The sequence below is a fragment of the Tamandua tetradactyla genome, chromosome 5, assembly GCF_023851605.1.
Source record: "Tamandua tetradactyla isolate mTamTet1 chromosome 5, mTamTet1.pri, whole genome shotgun sequence".
NCBI lineage: Eukaryota > Metazoa > Chordata > Mammalia > Pilosa > Myrmecophagidae > Tamandua > Tamandua tetradactyla.
Genome location: NC_135331.1, coordinates 111,028,484 through 111,047,974, shown reverse-complemented (window position 1 = coordinate 111,047,974; position 19,491 = coordinate 111,028,484). Strand labels below are relative to the sequence as shown.

General features: G+C 37.2%; 1 protein-coding gene across 2 annotated transcripts in view; it reads right to left on the bottom strand.

Moving 5' to 3' along the window:
- EFHC1 (EF-hand domain containing 1) overlaps positions 1-19,054 on the bottom strand; it is a 78,052-nt gene extending 58,998 nt beyond the window's left edge. For both annotated transcript variants that reach the window (XM_077162061.1, XM_077162060.1), the window contains exons 1-2: positions 18,883-19,054; positions 15,657-15,878 (exon numbers count right to left, since the gene is read on the bottom strand). In XM_077162061.1, the coding sequence (XP_077018176.1) occupies positions 15,657-15,878; positions 18,883-18,945 (285 nt within the window). In that variant the 5' untranslated portion in view covers positions 18,946-19,054. The remainder of the gene's footprint in view (positions 1-15,656; positions 15,879-18,882) is intronic.
- Positions 19,055-19,491: the final 437 nt, after the last annotated feature.

The window sequence follows — 19,491 nt, the reverse complement described above, 5'->3', positions numbered from 1 at the left end:
CACGCTGATTAAATTTTTGTAACAACATTTTTCATAAGAGGAGGAGATGAAAATGCCTATGGCAACAGAAACCTGGGGGTCAAGAGGCTCAAATAACCAGATATTTCTGCATTCTTTTTTTTAAAAATCCAAATGACAATGAGTTATTAATAGGAAACCTAGGCAGGAATGTTTTTACGATGTTTGGGTGTAAAGGGAAGGAAACAAAGGAGGGCAGTGAGAAACAGTGGTGAGAACAAGAGTTGGTCTGTTCTGGTCATTTACAGTAGTTCATGGGTTAGAAGACTAACCCATGTCATGGGGAAAGACATTAAGGATGCAAGAAAAATCAGTTATAATGAAAAGAGGATATTAGAGGGGAGGAGCATGCACTGAAGGGCATCAAAATATGTGTCTACCTAGAAAAGGAGGACAGCTGCTTCCTGTCATGGGTGGGGAGGAGGGGAATGGGTAAAGACAGAGAAATTTTTGTGAATTTAATTAAATTTTTTAATTATGAAAATATTTTCCATGGTTCCATTTGCATCCTACATTTTCTCATAGATGTATGCTCAACAGAAGATGTACAAATGTACATTAAAATACATGAATGAAATTGTTTAGAAACAGCATTAAAGCAGCATTATTTCTAATAGCTCGAAACTGGAAACTGCCTTAATCCATCATTAGGTGAATAGATAAATTGTGGTATATTCACCAAAGAATACTATTCAGCAACAGCTCTCAAAGTATGACCCACAGAACAAACTCTTTCAAGGGATCTGGAAGTTCAAAACTATTTTTATAATACTACTAAGAAGTTATTTGCTTTTTCCACTCTGATCTTCTCATGGGTTTACAGTGTTTTCCAGTGTAGTCACTTATAGAGACATTGTTCTCACATAATGGAATGTGTGGCTTGTGAAATCCTGGATTTTAAATATTTCCTAGTTTTAATTTCTAATACAGAAAGTATTGGTAGATACAATCTACATAAACAAAAGTTCTTTGGGGCCTTCAATAAATTTTAAGTGTTACAGAGTCCTGAGACTAAAGTGTTTGAGAACTACTCCTATATAGCAATAAAAATGAACTAACTGCAATACCTCTCACAACAGCATGAATGGATCTCACAACATAATGTGGAGTAAAGAAAGCTTTGTATACTGAAAGCATGTATACTATATAAGTCCATTTGTGTGAAGACCAAAACCAGGAAAAATTAATTTGTGCCACTAGACATCAGGACAGTGGTTATTCTTGGGGAAAGGGGATACTTGTCATGTTCTTTCACTTTGTGAAAACTCACCTAGCTGCACATATATGATCTGTGCACTCTTCTACAAGGTTGTTATATTGCAATAAAAACTTTAAAAAAAAACCTTCTAGACTTTTGATCAGTACAGATTAATTCTAACCTCTTATAGTTGTGTATCTACAGTACTGAATTGTAGTTATATGATTATTTTGTAAAATCTAAAACTTCCTTTGAAGCAAAGAAAGATTAAGTATAGCTCAGTTTTACATTCATTTTAATTGCATTTGGATTTTGTAGGAAAAGAAGTAACTGATTATGTATATAAACTGTATTGATACTTATTTAGGAAACTCATTATTCAATTAACTAGGGCACTAAATTTTCAAGTTCTTTGAATAAATGGGAACTGATCATCTGACATAAACTTCAAGTGGTAAAAATTTTACCTATTAAATCACCCCTTAAAGGTATTTTTTTTCTGTCTATACACTTATTTCTGATCATTTAACATGTATCATTTTGCCCAAGTACTTGGGTTTCCTCTGGCATGCAATCTACAGATAGCTAAAACTATGTATTTTCAACATGTAATTCATGTTACAGAGAGCCAAATCAATATACAAAGAACTCAGGTAAGGAATAATATAACCAAAAAAGTACTTATTTATTTGATTGTCAATTCAAAAGACACTTATCTATATACTGATGAAGAACAGGAGTGAATTCTATACTCCTACAAAGATATTACTGGTAAATAAGTTAATATAGGAAAGCTCATTAGCAGTTAAGATAGCATTAGCTTTCTCAGGTAGACTTTGACATATTAAGTAGAGAGGAAGGAAAAATATATTTAGACACTGTGTTTAAAAATGCATTTTCATGGAAATTTAGTGTTGGATGGGATCTTAGTTATTGTGTATTTTTAACCTTCTGATTTTATAGATGAGGAGACTATTATGACTGTTCAAGGTCACAAAACTCATTAGTTGAAGAACCAGAATTAGAACCCAGGTCTCCTAACTCCTAAGCAATGTTCAGAATGTCACAATAAACATGGAAATACTTGCATTTACTTCAAGATTGAGAAGGGGAAATGCCGAATAAATGTCTTAATGGCACACAATTATTAAAAGCCACATTTTTATTATTTTTAATTTTACTATTCTACATCTCTGCGTGTTTTGGATGTTTAGTATGTCAGTTTTCAGAAGTGACAGAAAACAATTTTATTTGTTAAATATATTTGTTTCATATTTTTCAACTAATATTTAATGAGCACTGATTATAGAATAAAACAGGCAAGTTCTTGCCTTCATTAAGTATACAATCATTTGAAGAGGATAAACATTAAACAAATCAATACAAATTTTTATATAGTACTATGAAGAAACCAAAGAAAGGGAAGTGATAGAGGAAAATGGGGAGGGACATTCTCAGTAGAGCTGTCAGGAAAGACCTCTGGGAGGTATCATTTAAGCCACATTGAAGGATGAGATAGAGACAACCATTTAAGGGTGGAAGAAAAGCTCTTCGAAGCAGGGCAAACAGCATGCGCAAAGCTCCCAAGGTGGAGGAAAGAAGTGTTGCAATTCCAATGAAATAAGTAAAATAAATCCGGTATAATTGAAGCATAGTAGGTGAAGAGGCACCCAAGATGAAGTTAGACAAACAGCAAGCAGGGCCAGCTCCAGGAGGGCTATGAGGATCCTGTTGAGTTGAATGTTGGTCTTAATACAATAGGTAAGTCAAGGAAGCATTTTAGGTCAGGATATAACATAATCCAAAATTTGCTTTTAAAAGATAAGTACGACTGTTCTGTGGGAAATAATTGGTTTAATAGTATTAGTGGAGACAGAAATAAGTTGACAAGTCAGGGATACATTTTACAGATAGAATTGACAGCACTTGTTAATAGATTAATAAGGGTTGTGAGGGGAGAGAAGAATCAAAGATGACTTGCAAGTTGGGAGTGAGAGCAGCTAGGTGAATAGTAGTAATATTCGTTGTGCTGAATAACACTAGAAGATAAAAAGGTTTGAGGAGGATGGTCTTAACTCTGATTTTTAATTATTTCAATCCCAGTGCTATGTTGTATTTTTAAGATGGGGGCTTAGAGGTGAGGTTTGAGCTAATGATAATATAGAGAAAGAAAAGACACAGACTCAGGAACAAACCTAGAGGAACTCCAAATTCTGGAGTCTAAAAGGAGGAGGAGAAACCTACAAAGAAAATGGAGAAGAGTGGCCAGAAATGTACGTAGAACGAAAAATCAAGAGTATGGTATAATATAAGCCAATAAAGTGTCAATTACAAAAATTGTGCTGAGAGAGACAGAGTAAGCATCCATTGGATTCATTAACAAATAAGTTACTGGTGAAAAGACCTGATAAAATGACAATGATAAAAGTCAGAGGGCAGTAACTTGAGAGATAAGAAATTTAAGGTGCTAGAAGGTATGAATTGTCCTGGACAGTAAAAAAAAAAAAAGCATATTAAAGAAATGTATGATTGTCAGACAATATTGAGAACCCCATTTGCGTTTTGAGACCTGGAATTAAATATAGAAATACCAGAATACTAAATGAAATGTTTCCAGTCCAATCTCAAAAAATAAGACATTTATTAACTCACTTATGAAACAAAGGTTTATTAAACACTGCTCCATCCAAGGCACTGTATATAAGGCCTGATGAAAGATTCAAAGATGTATGAGCATGATCTCAGACTTCAAGGAACTTACATTTTAGATACAAAATAAACATATAATAAAATGTGGTGGCTGACAAGAGATTAGTTAAAAGAAGGTGTGAGTTTTCAGAAGAAGGATCAGCTGAAGGGATCATGGAGATTCCCTTCTCCATGCACCATACAGGCATGAAAAAGGCAACATCTGAGCTGGGCTTTGATGGACAGTTAGAATACGAATGTTCAAAATAAATGGGGGTGGGGGTTTAGGGGACAGGGGAGGGGGCAGGGGAGGCGGGTGGGGACAATGGCCATACATTCCAGGAAGAGAAAGGGCAGTAAGCAGATGAACAGAGGAAGGTAAGTGTGGGACAAATTCTGAAAAATGATTAAGTAATCCCTTCCAGCTGGAATACGAGGTAATGTGAGCAAAATTGGTGGATTTTAAGTCTAGAAACATGAACACTGTGTAATAAGGACTAGGGACAAATAAAGCCTTTATGAGAACGCCAGCCTAAAGAGTCTAAACTGTTTTCAAAAGCCAGGTAGAGCCGCTGAAGGTATTTTCCCAGAGAAATGACATAATCAGAGCTATGCTTTGGGGAACAAGCCAGGTAGGAGCATGAAGACCAGGTATGAGACTGATACAGCAGTTCAAGTGAATCATATTACTTGTCTGAACTATGATAGTGGTAGAGGAAATGGAAGTGAGTGATATTTGACTCGACAACTCATTGACTGTGAAAAATGAAAGGGAGAAGAGGCCACAGATAGCTCAGGTGTCCGGGACGGGTTACCAAATAAACCCCTAGGAAGAGCAGATCTATGGAAAATGGTGATGGGCCCAGGTAGAGACATACACTACTAGATGTGAACAGCTCATCCAGATGAAGCTGTTTCATGGACAGTAGGATATAAGTCTGGAGTTTTAATAAGGTCAGAGTTGGAAACAAATATTTGACAGTTGTTTACACTGAGGTGATAGTTGAAGCCATAAATGTGGATGATATCTCCAAAGAAGGTGATATAAAGAATGAGAACAGAACCTTGAAAATGCTTAGGTTAAGAGTGAAAGGAGATAGCATATTGGCGGGATGCCAAGATGGTGGCTTAGCAAGGTGTGGGATTTAGTTTATCCTCCAGAACAGCTACTAAATAACCAGGAACAGTACAGAATAGCTCCTGGGGCCACGTCATTGACCAGACACACAGCGTACCACAGATTGGACCAGCTGGACCGGCTGTGAGCCCACCCAGAACTGTGAGTTTCCCAAGCCGTGGCAGCTGGCGTCCCTCCCCCACACACTGCTTCCCAGAGGGGAAAGGAAAGAAACTTTACCAGCAGCAGGGGCTGAGCGCAACTAAGCTTCAAGTGTGGAATTAATTCACAAATTCTGACTACTAAAAATAGGCCCCCAGCTCAGGTGAAACAGGTCAAAGTGGAGGTTGCTGATTTTTGCCCTGGCGCCAAGGGGGCAGGGCTGAGAAACAGAGGTTTTTGTGGCTGTGCTTCTACAAAGGCTTGACTGCCTGTGGATTCAGTGGCAGGGCTGCTCAGGTTGTAACTGCCCCAGGCATAGGCAGAAACAAGCTAGGTTGAGAGCTTGTCTGGAGCCTGAGCCTTCCCCAGGGGAGGAGTGTGGCCCAGCTCAGGCGGATTCCCTCCCTCAAGGAATTCAGACCCCAGGGCTTGATAATTTGAAGTCATTAAAACCAGCCTACAATCTCTCCTCTGTCTCCACCAGGCTCCCAGCAGGGAGAGTTTGCCAAAGTTAAAGGTACCACATCATTTTATGCTGGTGGGACTTGCAGGCAGACAAGCACCACATACTGGACAGGATGAAAAAAAAGAGTCCAGAGACTTCACAAGTCTTTCAACCTTCTGGGTCTGACCCTCAGGGAAAACTGATGCAGGTGACTCTTTCCTCCTGACAAGAGGCCAGTTTGGTCTAGGAAGATCCAGCTGGGATCTATAATACCTAAGTAGACCCTCCTAAGGGTGGGGGGAAACATGCAACATACAGGCAGGGCAAGAAACAAGAAAACAAGAACTGGAAAATTCTCCTCTGTTAAACAAAACCTAAGCTGGTGGTTCAGAAAAAGCTGAACTGAATGTCAAAAAACAGACAACAAATTCATCCAGCAAGAAAATCCTAGGTAAAAGAAGTGAAAACAATCTCCAGAATAAACTAATTAAGGTAATTAAATGTGTAGACACCAGTAAAAAATAACAAATCACCCCAGGAAAATTGAAGATATGGCCCAGTCAAAGAAACAAACCAACAATTCAAATGAGATACAGGAGTTGAAACAATTAATTCAGAATTTTCAAACAGACATGGAAAACCTCATTAAAAATCAAATCAGTGAATTCAGGGAAGATATAAAGAAGGCAAGGAATGAACAAAAAGAAGAAATCGAAAGTCTGAAAAAACAAATCACAGAACTTATGGGAATGAAAGGTACAGTAGAAGAGCTGAAAAAAAATGGAAACCTACAATGTTAGATTTTGAGAGGCAGAAGATAGGATTAGTAAACTAGAGGACGGAACATCTGAAATCTGACAAGCAAAAGAAAATATAGGCAAAAAATGGAAAAATATGAGCAGGGACTCAGGGAATAAAATGACAATATGAACCACAAGAATATACATATTGTGGGTGTCCCAGAAGGAGAAGAGAAGGAAAAAGGAGTAGAAAAACTAATGGAGGAAATTATCACTGAAAATTTCCCAACTCTTATGAAAGACTTAAAATTACAGATCCAAGAAGTGCAGCTTACCCCAAGGAGAACAGATCCAAATAGATGTATGCCATGACAGTTACTAATCAGAATGTCAAAGGTCAAAGAGAAAGAGAGAATCCTGAAAGCAGCAGGAGAAAAGCAATCTATCACATACAAGGGAAGCGCAATAAGACTATGCACAGATTTCTCAGCAGAAACCATGGAGGCGAGAAGACAGTGGGATGATATATTTAAATTACTAAAAGAGAAAAACTGCCAACCAAGAATTCTATATCCAGCAAAATTGTCCTTCAAAAATGAGGAGGAAATTAAAACATTTTCAGACAAAAAATCACTGAGAGAATTTGTGACCAAGAGACCGGCTCTGCAATAAATACTAAAGGGAGCACTAGAGGCAGATACACAAAGACAGGAGAGAGAGGTGTGGAGAAGAGTGTAGAAATGAAGACTATCAGCAAAAGTAAAAAGAAGAAAAATTAGATATGACATATAAAGTCCAAAAGGCAAAATGGTAGAAGAAAGTACTACCCATACACTAATAACACTAAATGTTAATGATTAAACTTCCCAATCAAAAGACAGAGACTGGCAGAATGGATTAAAACACAGGACCCATCTATATGCTGCCTACAGGAAACACATCTCAGACCCAAGGATAAACATAGGTCGAAAGTGAAAGGTTGGGAAAAGATATTTCATGCAAATAACAATCAGAAAAGAGCAGAAGCGGCTACACTAATATCCAACAAATTAGACTTCAAATGTAAAACAGTTAAAAGAGACAAAGAAGGACACTATATACTAATAAAAAGAACAATTCAACAATTTATGACTAACAATCAGAAGTATTTAAGCACTGAGCCAGAATGCTCGAAAATACATGAGGCAAACACTGAAAACACTGAAAGAAGAAATAGATATATCTACCATAATACTTGAAGACTTCAATTCCCTGCTCTCATCAATGGACAGAATGTCTAGACAGAGGATCAATAAAGAAACAGAGAATTTGAATAATACAATAAATGAGCTAGACTTAATAGACATTTATAGACCATTACACCCCGCAACAGCAGGATACACCTTTTCCTCAAGTGCTCATGGATCATTCTCAAGGTTAGACCATATGCTGGGTCACAAAGCAAGTCTCAATAAATTTAAGAAGATTGAAATTATACAAAACACTTTCTCAGATCATAAAGGAATGAAGCTGGAAATAATAATAGGCAGAGTGCCAGAAAATTCACAAATATGTGGCGGCTCAACAACACACTCTTAAACAACCAGTGGGTCAAGAAAGAAATTACAAAAGTAAGCAGTAAGTATCTTGAGGCAAATTAAAAGGAAAACACGGCATATCAAAACTTGTGGGATGCAGCAAAGGCAGTGCTAAGAAGGGAAATTTATTGCCCTAAATGCCTATATCAAAAAAAGAAGAAAGGGCAAAAATCAAGGAATTAACTGTCCACTTGGAAGAATTAGAGAAAGAACAGCAAACTAACCCCAAAGCAAGCAAAAAGAAGTAAATAATGAAGATTAGAGCAGACACAAATGAAATTGAGAACATGAAAACTATTGAACCAGAAGCTGGTTCTATGAGAAAATCAATAAGCTTGATGTACCCTTAGCAAGACTGACAAAAAGAAGAAGAGAGAGGATGCAGATAAATAAGATCAGAAATGAAGAGGAGACATAACCACTAACACCACAGAAATAAAGGAAATACTGACAGGATACTATGACCAACTTTATACTAATAAATACAACAATGTGGATGAAATGGACAACTTTCTAGAAAGGCATGAACAACCAACTTTGACTCGAGAAGAAACAGACAACCTCAACAAACCAATCTAAGTAAAGAAATTGAAACAGTCATTAAGAAGCTCCCCAAAAAGAAAAGTCCAGGACTAGATGGCTTCACATGTGAATTCTACCAAACATTCAAGAAAGAATTAGTACTAATCTTGCTCAAACACTTCAAAAAAACTGAAGAGGAGGGAAAGCTACCTAACTCATTCTACAAAGCCTATATCACCCTCATACCAAAGCCAGACAATCTCTCTAATGAATATTGATGCAAAAACCCTCAACAAAATTCTAGCAAATCGAATCCAGCAACACATTAAAAGAATTATACATCATGACAAAGTAGGATTCATCCCAGGTATGCAAGAATGGTTCAGCATAAGAAAATCAATTAATGTAATACACCATATCAACAAATAAAAGCATAAAAAACACATGATCATCTCGATTGATGCAGAAAAGGCATTTGACAAAATTAAACATCCTTTCCTGTTGAAAACACTTCAAAGGATAGGAACAGAAGGAAACTTCCTTAAAATGATAAAGGGAATATATGAAAAGCCCACAGTTAATATCATCCTCAATGGGGAAACACTAAAAACTTTCCCCCTAAGATCAGGAACAAGACAAGGATGTCCACTATTCACCACTGTTATTTAACATTGTGTTGGAAGTTCTAGCCAGAGCAATTAGACAAGAAAAAGAAATACAGGGCATCAAAATTGGAAAGGAAGAAATAAAACTCTCAGTGTTTGCAGATGACATGATACCATATGTAGAAAACCCCCAAAAATCCACAGCAAAACTACCAGAGCTAAAAATGAGTACAGTAAAGTGACAAGATCAACACTCAAAAATCTGTAGTGTTTCTATACACTAGTAATGAACAATCTGAGGGGGAAATCAAGAAAAGAATTCCACTTATAATTGCAACCAAACGAATAAAATATTTAGGAATAAATTTAACTAAAGAGACAAAAGATTTATACAAATAAAACAAGAAACTGTTAAAAGAAATCACAGAAGACCTAAATAGATGGAAGGGCATACCGTGCTCATGGACTGGAAGACTAAATATAGTTACGATGTCAATTCTACCTAAATTAATTCACAGATTCAATGTAATACCAATTAAATTTCCAAAAACTTACTTTGCAGAATTAGAAAAACCAATAACTAAATTTATCTGGAAGGGCAAGTTGCCCTGAATAGCTAAAAGTATCCTTTAGCTATTAGAAAAAAAAAGTGAAGTTGGAGGTCTCACGCTACCTGACTTTAAGGCTTATTATGAAGCTACAGTGGTCAAAACAACATGGTACTGGCATAAAGATAGATATACTGACCAATGGAATAGAATAGAATGGAGTGTTCAGATATAGACCCTCTCATCTATGGACAATTGATCTTTGTCCTGGAACAGAACAGTCTCTTCAATAAATGGTGCCTAGAGAACTGGATATCTACATGCAAAAGAATGAAAGAGGACCCATATCTCACACCCTATACAAAAATTTACTCAAAATGGATCAAAGACCTAAGCATTAGATCTAAGACCATAAAACTGTTAGAAGAAAATGTAGGGAAATATCTTATAAATCTTATATTAGGAGGTGGTTTCCTAGACCTTACACCCAAACCAAGAGCATTGAAAAAAGAAAGAAAGAAATGGGAACTCCTCAAAATGAAACACTTTCGTGCAACAAAGAACTTCATCAAGAAAGTAAAAAGACAGCCTACACAATGGGAGACAATACTTGGAAATGATATATCAGATAAAAGTCTAGTATCCAGAATTTATAAAGAGATTGTTCAACTCAACAACAAAAAGACAGCCAATCCAATTACAAAATGGGCAAAAGACTTGAAGAGACAATTCTCAGAAGAGGAAATACAAATGGCCAAAAGGCACATGAAGAGATGCTCAACTTCCCTGGCTATTAGAGAAATGTAAATCAAAATCACAATGAGATATCATCTCACACCCACCAGAATGGCCATTATCGATAAAACAGAAAATGACAAGTGCTGGAGAGGATGTAGAGAAAGAGGCACACTTATCCACTGTTGGTGGGAATGTCAAATGGTACAACCACTGTGGAGGGCTGTTTGACGGTTCCTCAAAAAGCTAAATATAGAATTGCCATAGGACCTGGCAATACCATTGCCAGGTATCTACACAGAGGACATGAGGACAAGGACACAAACATACATTTGCACATCAATGTTTATAGCAGCATTATTTACAATTGTGAAGAGAAGGAAACAGCCAAAATGTTCATCAGCAGATGAGTGGCTCAGCAAGCTGTGGTATATACATACGATGGAATATTATGCAGCTGTAAGACAGAATAAAGTTATGAAGTATGTAACAACATGGATGGATCTTAAGGACATTATGCTGAGTGAGATTAGCCAGAAACAAAAGGACAAATACTGTATGGTCTCACTGATATGAACTGACATTAGTGAATAAACTTGGAGAATTTCATTGGTAACAGAGACCATCAGGAGATAGAAATAGTGTAAGGTATTGGGTAATTGGAGCTGAAGGGATACAGATTGTGCAACAGGACTGAATGTAAAACTCAGAAATGGACAGCACAATACTACCTAACTGTAACACAATTATGTTAAAACACTGAATGAAGCTGAATGTGAGAAAGTTAGAGAGAGGAGGGCTGGGGGCACAAATGAAATCAGAAAGAAAGATAGACGATAAAGACTGAGATGGTATAATCTAGGAATGCCTAGAGTGTATAAGGTACAAATTTAAAAACGTTTTTGCATGAGGAAGACAAAAGGAATGTCATTACTGCAGGGTGCTAAAAATAGATGGTAATTAATATTTTAAAATTTTAACTTATGTGTGAGACCAAAGCAAAAAATGTTTATTTGGCACAAAATTTATATTTTGACTAGTGCATTTCCTGATATAACTTATGTAGACAGTTTAATTGAACACCATAAATACATGGAACCTTGAGTAAGACATGAGATTTTGTTGGTTTGTCCAGAGTGATGCCCCGATAAATCCCAGAGTGATTTGAACAGTGAATTAAAAAGTATTCGCAAAGTCCCCTTCGGAGAATAGTGAGAAAGGGGGAAAATTCAACTTCCCCAAGTGGAGAATTCTTGATATTCTCACAAGCAGTGCAGATAACCAAAGCTATGGCTGAGCCACCAGTCTTGGGGTTTGTTCATATGAAACTTCACCCCACAAAGAATAGGTCAAGCCTACTTAAAATTAGCCCTAAGAGTAACCCCCCCAGGAGAACTTCTTTTGTTGCTCAGATGTGCTCAGAGATGTTGAGAACTACAAAGAATAGGTCAAGCCTACTTAAAATTAGCCCTAAGAGTAACCCCCCCAGGAGAACTTCTTTTGTTGCTCAGAGATGTTGGCCTCTCTCTCCAGCCAACACAACAAGCAAACTCACCACCCTTCCCCTGTCTACATGGGACATGACTCCCAGGAATGTGGGCCTTCCTGGTAACGTGGGACAGAAATCCTAGAATGAGCTGAGACTCAGCATCAAGGGATTGAGAAAAACCCTAGAATGAGCTGAGACTCAGCATCAAGGGATTGAAAGAACCTTCTCGAACAAAAGGGGAGAGTGGACTGAGACAAAATAAAGTGTCAATGGCTGAGAGAGTCCAAACAGAGTCAAGAGGTTATCCTGGAGGTTATTCTTACGCATTAAAGAGATATCACCTTGTTATTCAAGATGTAATGGAGAGACTGGAGGGAACTGCCTGAAAATGTAGAGCTGTGTTCCAGTAGCCATGTTTCTTGAAGATGATTGTATAACGACACAGCTAGCTTTCACAATGTGACTATGTGACTGTGAAAACCTTGTGTCTGATGCTTCTTTTATCTACCTTATCAACAGATGAGTAAAACATTGGAATAAAAATAAATAATAGGGGGAACAAATGTTAAAATAAATTTAGATTGAAATGCTAGTGATCAATGAAAGGGAGGGGTAAGGGGTATGGTATGTATGCATTTTTTTCTGTTTTCTTTTTCTTTTTCTGAATAGATGCAAATGTTTCAAGAAATGATCATGATGAATATGCAACTACGTGATGATATTGTGAATTATTGATTATATATGCAGAATGGAATGATCAAATGTTAAGAATGTTTGCCTTTGTTTGGTGTTTTTTGGCATTTTTAAAAAAATTAAAAATTAATTAAAAAAAAAAGAGTGAAAGGAAGAAGGGAGGCTGATTAGTAGCAATCAGATAGAGAGAAGGAGGAAAACCAGATGAACGTAGAGTCATGGGAACAAAAGAACAGGGTTTCAAGAAGGAAGGGAAGGTCAACGGTGTCAGAAGTTATAAATGGGTCAAAGAGAATGCTGGCCAAGAATACCTCTGGAAGTTTGGAATTAAAAAACAAAGACAACACTGGTTACATAGGAAAAATGTTTTGGGGGCTTGGGGAGGGGCAGAAGTCAGATTGTAAGTGATCTGATAGTCAAGTGAGGAATAAAGTAGTGTCATTTAAAGGAGTCACAAGGTAGAGAGATTTTTTAGGACAGGGCAACATAACCCTAGGAGGAGATGTTATTACCAGAACATTTGAAATAGAAGGAATATAGGGGTTAAAGATGAAAAAAAAGAATAACATTAGGAACACAGAAGGTGTGATAGCCTGCAAAACAGAATGTAGAATATCGTAGATGATGACAAAAATAGTTGTGTGGGAGCAAGGAGAAACAAATAGGATGCTCACATTAGATTGTCCTGTTCTTTATCACCTAAGTAAGAAATGAGGTCATATCCTGAGGATGAGGAACAATACAAAGAATATCCAAAAAATGGCAAAAATAGTTGGCTATTAAATGAACCTTGGGATATAAAAACTGTAATTTCCTTATTGTAAAACAAAACAAAAACCTTAGTTTCAAAACCATGCATCTAAATATGCTCTTCCTCATTATCTATGTTATAGATCATTTATCTAGAAATTGTGATGATCCAAATAAAATAAATAGGAAAATAAAAATCTGAATAATATTCTACCAGCCCCCATCCTTCAAAAGATAAACTACGAATAATACTAAATAAGTATAAAATAAGTAATGACAATAAGTATAAGATAACACAGTAAAAATAACATAGAAAAACAAAAAATTATTATTTCCTACCCAGGCACAATTTTTTCCCTGAATTTCATTACTATTTTCTTGTGACTCATATTACTTTATCATGTTCTACCTTATAATACAGCTATTCATAATTCTTCCAACAAAATTTGAATGGGCCAGGATTTATATCTTGATGAAGTGTTAAAAGCCTATCCCATTAAGGAAAAATATGAAAGGATCATATGGTAGCCCATGACAAACTCTGGGATCTGTCCTGTAACTAACTGTTGAAGAGTGCTTTGAAAACCACTGCTTTTTTATTTCTTAGCTTTGTATAGATGTTATACTATACAATAAAAAAAGTTAAAAATAAAAAAAAAAAGTGGGAGAAAGTTCAAAGGTGATGGTGGATTTACACAGAGAAGGCAGGGTTTAACAAATGAGTATGAGTACTGGATTATTATATTGATATTTCTTTTAGCCTCCAGTACCTTTAACAGCTAGAAATAAAAGCCTAAAATTATAGAATTGTAACCCATACCAAACTCTGAAATCTGTTCCATAACCAATTGTTGCAGTGTATTTTGAAATTTTTTGCTTTTACGTATATATGTTATTTAAAGAGAAGGAGGAGTATAATAGAGAAGAGAGAATTTAGCACATGAGTATGACTGCTGAATCATTATATTGATATTTCTGTTGGTCTCCAGTGTCTTGGTGCAGCTAGAATAAAAAATGAAAAACCATGGAAATGTAACCCATACCAAACTTTAAAATCTGTTCCATGACTACTTGTTGAAATGTACTTGGAAATTTATTTCTTTTTCTGTATATATGTTATATTTTACAATTTAAAAAAATGTTTAAAAAAGTAAAAATAAAAAAGAAAGCCGATCCCATTGCTTTCCTGTCGTTTCACCCCTCCCCTATCCGTACTGAATTTGCAAGGCCTGTCACAGCTGTGAAGAAACTAGAAACAAGAAAACATAGAGAAAACCCCAGTTATACTGTTTATTCTGTCTAGAGTATGTTTAGGGTCAGCCTGTGAATGGATACGTGAACGTGTTCCAATCAAGTGAGTCAACTTGAGACAAGGAAGAGAAGATGATATGGATTCTGGCTGATTACATTTAAAGAAAAAACTAAGTGATTATTAGTAAATGGCTATTTCCTCCATTAGATTACTTTGTATTTCCCAGCTTCTAGCTTCCAATGGGCACTCAATAAAGGGTGACTGAATGAATGAAAATGTTATAGACAGTTAAAAGAAATAATAAAATAAAATTAAGATGAAGATGAAAGAAGAAGCAGGCTAGAAGTAAATTAACAAAGCTAACTTGCAAAACTGATCAATAGCTATCAGACCCCATTATACATAAAAATCTTCTGAAAATTAGAATGGAAGAGGGTTGGGCAACATTTAAATTTGTTAAAATTTCCATCAGTGATTCGGCAGTATGGCCATGGTTAGAACTACTTAGTGAAAAGAGGAGGCTTACTAACAAGGAAAAGCAGGATGATGCGGGAATAGCAACCAAAGGAAATAAGGCAACCTGCATTGTAAAAGCATAAGGGCAAGTGAGAAACAAACAAACAAAAAGCTATACTCTTTGGTTATATTATAACAAATCTGCAGTGTTGCCTAAAATCCAAAATCTTACAGGGACAGCTTGTAGAAAATTAACAACAGACAGAGTCTTTGTGTTCATGATGACATCTTACATTTTATAGAGATTAAGGATTTGTCATAATTACAGAATATAGTACTTCAAAACAGAGGAAAACACAGAACAGGTAAAGATAGAGTGCACAAATTCAAGAATTCAAAACTTCTCTTTAATTATATTTGGAAAATATTCCAGTGAAGTCTACAGGGAAATTCCTATATTTACTTTCTATAATCGGTTTCCTTACTAAAAAAAGCCTCTTTCAATCCCCAGGTCAGCTGTCTGTGACTAAGGGTTGAAGCATGTGAACAATTTTCTCCTCAGAGCACTCTGGGAAACCTGTGGTTTACTGTTAACTTTTCTGCAAGCAGTCGGTTCCCAGAAACCTGCATTCAAGAGGTAGCCTAAAATCCCAGATAATACCTTCTTGTCAAAAGCCACATGCGCAGGAATAAATTCAGCAGGTGGGGCCTGCTTAAGTTGGCCATAAGTTAGCATTGGTGCCTTATTGGCCAACTCATCCAGGTCAGCCTGGGACAGCTGGTTGACCTGGAGCCGCTCCCCGCCTATCCCAACTGTTGGCCTTCGAACAACTGCATAGCCGTTCCTGTAGCCCAGCGTCTGGCTTCTGTGGAAGGTTGTTTTCTGAAGAAGAAAATCATACCATTAATGAAACCATATATATTTGTTGGATAAAAGGGCTAAGTTTAAAAATGTATCATAACTTTAATCTCTTGCTTAAAAAATCACAAAACTTAAAATAAAAAGTTTACCTATAAAGAAAAAAGTCCTTAAAAAAAGTTTATCTACCTTGAAGACATATTTAGTAAAATAAGCTAGACATAAAAAGACAGATATTGTATGATCTTGCTTATATGAAATATCTAGAATATGCAAACTCATAGAGACAGATAATAGATTACAGGTTACCAGGAAGCAAGATGAAGGGAGTGGGGAGAGAGGGAAGGGGAATGTTAAATGCTTAATGAGATGCAGAGCTTCTGTTTGAGGTGATGAAAAATTGGGATAATAGATGTTGGTGATGGTAGCACAATATTGTGAGTGCAATTAATACTATGGAGTTGTACACCTGAAAGTGGTTAAAATAGGAAATTTTAAGTTGCATTTATGTTACTACAATAAAGAGTTTTAAAAAAAGTTTATCTACAGTGAAACACTCTTGTAATTTAAGCTAAAAAAAGCTGGTAAGGAACAAGGAGATAAGCAATGACCTGACCTTAAAACAAAACTTAAAGCCCTGCTTGGTAATCTCCAATTTAACTACTACTCATCTTTCATGAAAGACAAAAATATTATCTCATCAATACTCAATTTTCCATTAGTCTTCCCATATTTTTCATCTTATTGGTGGTTATGAACCATGGAACCTAGAAGATCTCGTTCTGTAGATTTTATTTTTAACTGAAATGAAAAGACCTTCTTGTCATAGTGACACCAGTGCAGTCATACAACTCTTTGGAAATTATATATTTTATAGTCTTGGATTCAATAATTCTATCCCTGAAGAGCTATCTTAAGGACATAACCCTAAATTACAGGGAAAAATTATATAAGCTACCCATTCCAATGTTAATTTCAATGGTAAAACATTAGAAAACAGTCTAAAAGACATTACATCATATATATGTGACATCACATATATTACATTATATGAAGATTTGAGTAAATGATACTCAATGGTCTATTCTACAGCTATTAAAATATTCATTTTAAAGACCATGCAGCAACCTGGGAGAAATGTTTAAGATTTAATAAACCCCCAAAACAGCATATAAAATTATATGTGCACTAAAATGACAAGTATATAAACATGTACATAAAGAGAGACAAGATTTGGAGAATATTAATCTGTCTATATTATACACTTATGAATTTTTAATTTTTATAGTAATGATTGGAAAAAATAAAAGATTAAATATAAAAAGGAGTGGAAATGAATACTAGAGGTTGTATTACTTTGATGGGATTTTTTCCTTTTTCTGTTCTTTGTAATATGTTACCCTATTTTCCAGAGTTATATGAACATACCAGTCTCGCTAGAACAAATTGCTTAGAATGAATAACAATTTTACTAACCCTCTCACTGCTAAATTATCTTTTTTCCCCCTTTGGCTTTCTTTATTTTACTGTCCATCCCTGTAATTCAGCCTTTTATGCAACCCACATTCACCAACACCAAATCTTTTGACTCCCCTTGTATGAGTCAGGAGATTGCCTACAATCTTTTCTAAATTTACATAAAGCTGAATAGTCCACTGAAACAAAAAATCTACGATACTATGTTTTAATGCAAAAATAATTGTGAAGAAGGAGAGAGTCAAAATCCAAATCCCTTGACTAAATCTTCTGTGGAAATGACTTAAATTCAATCTCTCCAAGAAAAGAAATCGACTAAACATTTTATCTTAACTTTATGAACATGAAGAGGAATATACAGCTTAAATTATATAATTATCATTGGTTCATCTAGGATAATCAGCCTTCTGAATCTCAATATTGACTGCAGATCATATATTTCAGTATCCCTGTTAGAATTATACTAAATTATTTTGTAAAGACCTAAACTATGTCAAGAAAAGAAACAAATGCAAGCTTCCCGGCCCCAGTTTTGTCTAGAGAACTTAACCGAAAACACTTAAAGGTTGGAAATCTGGACAGGAATCTTTTACAAAAATATTAGGGGGAGAAGAATAGTGCTAAAGGAACAGAAAACAGCAAGTAACCAATTGTGCTTAGGCGAAATGCAACAGAGTATCTCCCACAAAGAAGGGAAAGATAATTTGGGAGGATGATGGGCAAGTGTTCAATGCCTGACTTTCGGAGAAACAGTAATTGAGAAAGAAGATAAAACAAGGATGGGGACAGGGTGGAACAGGCCGTGGAAAAGGCTAACGTGCAGGACAGAAAAGGAACGGGGTTGGGTAGAAACATAACTAGAAAGGCGGAAACTGAGGAAAAGGACTTGGCGGGAGGAAAAAAATAAAATGAGTGGAAAAAACACACAAGACAGTAAACGAAGCAGGAAGTGGGAAACAGTACTGGGTCTAGGATTCAGAAGAGGAAGAAGACAGGACGGGAATGATGGGCTTGGGGAGAGTGGGCAGAATGAGGCTGTGGGAAAGAGGATGAGGGTAGAAAAAAAAGAATAGGGGTGGGTACTTGGGGGGCGGGGTCAGGCCTAGCGAGATTCCGGGACTAGAGGATTAAGAAAAGAGATGCGGAGAGATGAGGTATGGTGTAGGAGAATGAGCCAGAGAGAGGGCCTTGCAATACTGGGAATAAGGTAAGGAAAACAGTGATCTAGAGAGAGAAGAGGCAGGAACTGGGGGAGCAGAGCAGCTACTATGGGGGGATGAGAACAGAAATAACGGAGATCAGATGGACTGCCAGGACGGAGTACAAAAACTGAAGAGAGGGATGTAGCGGAGGGAAAAAGGACAGGAGAAAGGATGAGGCTGAATGGTGGAGGACGACAGAACTGCGGCGGCACAGTGAGAACTACAGGGCAGAAGGCGGGTTTGAACAGAGAGGACAGACTCGGCTTGAGGAGAATGGAGGAGCACCAAGTGGTGAGACCAAGGGAGACCGGAAGTGGGGGCAGGCAGAGGATGGGCAGATAAATCCTCACCGTGGAGTCCTTAAAGGACGTGCCCGGGAGAAAGGGCAGGCCATGCACCGGGTTGGACACCATCGCAGCGGCTTTCGCCGGCGCGCACTAGGCGCAGTTCGGTCCTCCCGGGTTGCGGGAGGCTCCATGGTAACGACAAGCTACCCGAACGCCCGCAGGCAGAGGGCGGAGCTTGAGGCGCAGGCGTGACAATTTGCGCGTGCGCCGCCCGCAGGCTCCGCGTTCTCGCGGTAAGGAGGCCCTCGCGGAGCTGCGCGGTCGGAGGGCTGGGGGTGCTGGTCTCGCCGGATCCCTGAGGACCAGACTTGGAAGCTAAACTGTTTGGCCAGATGGCGGAGGTGGTGGCAGCGAGGCGGTAGTTCTTGCAGTGAACTCCAGGGGTCGGAGCTAGCAGACTTGAGCTGCGTTACAGAGGAACAAAAAGGCTCCTGTCCCATTTTCAGTGAAATGTAAATCGTTTGGTAGAAGTGTTACCTACCCAGACCCTATCCTCCTGGAGGAAGGGCCGTGGATTAGTCATTGTTGTTTTTCTGTAGTTCAGAGCTGTTCAATAAACTAATGCAAAAAACTCCTTCGTAAACTTGTCACTGTCCAAAGATCTTTTCCCCC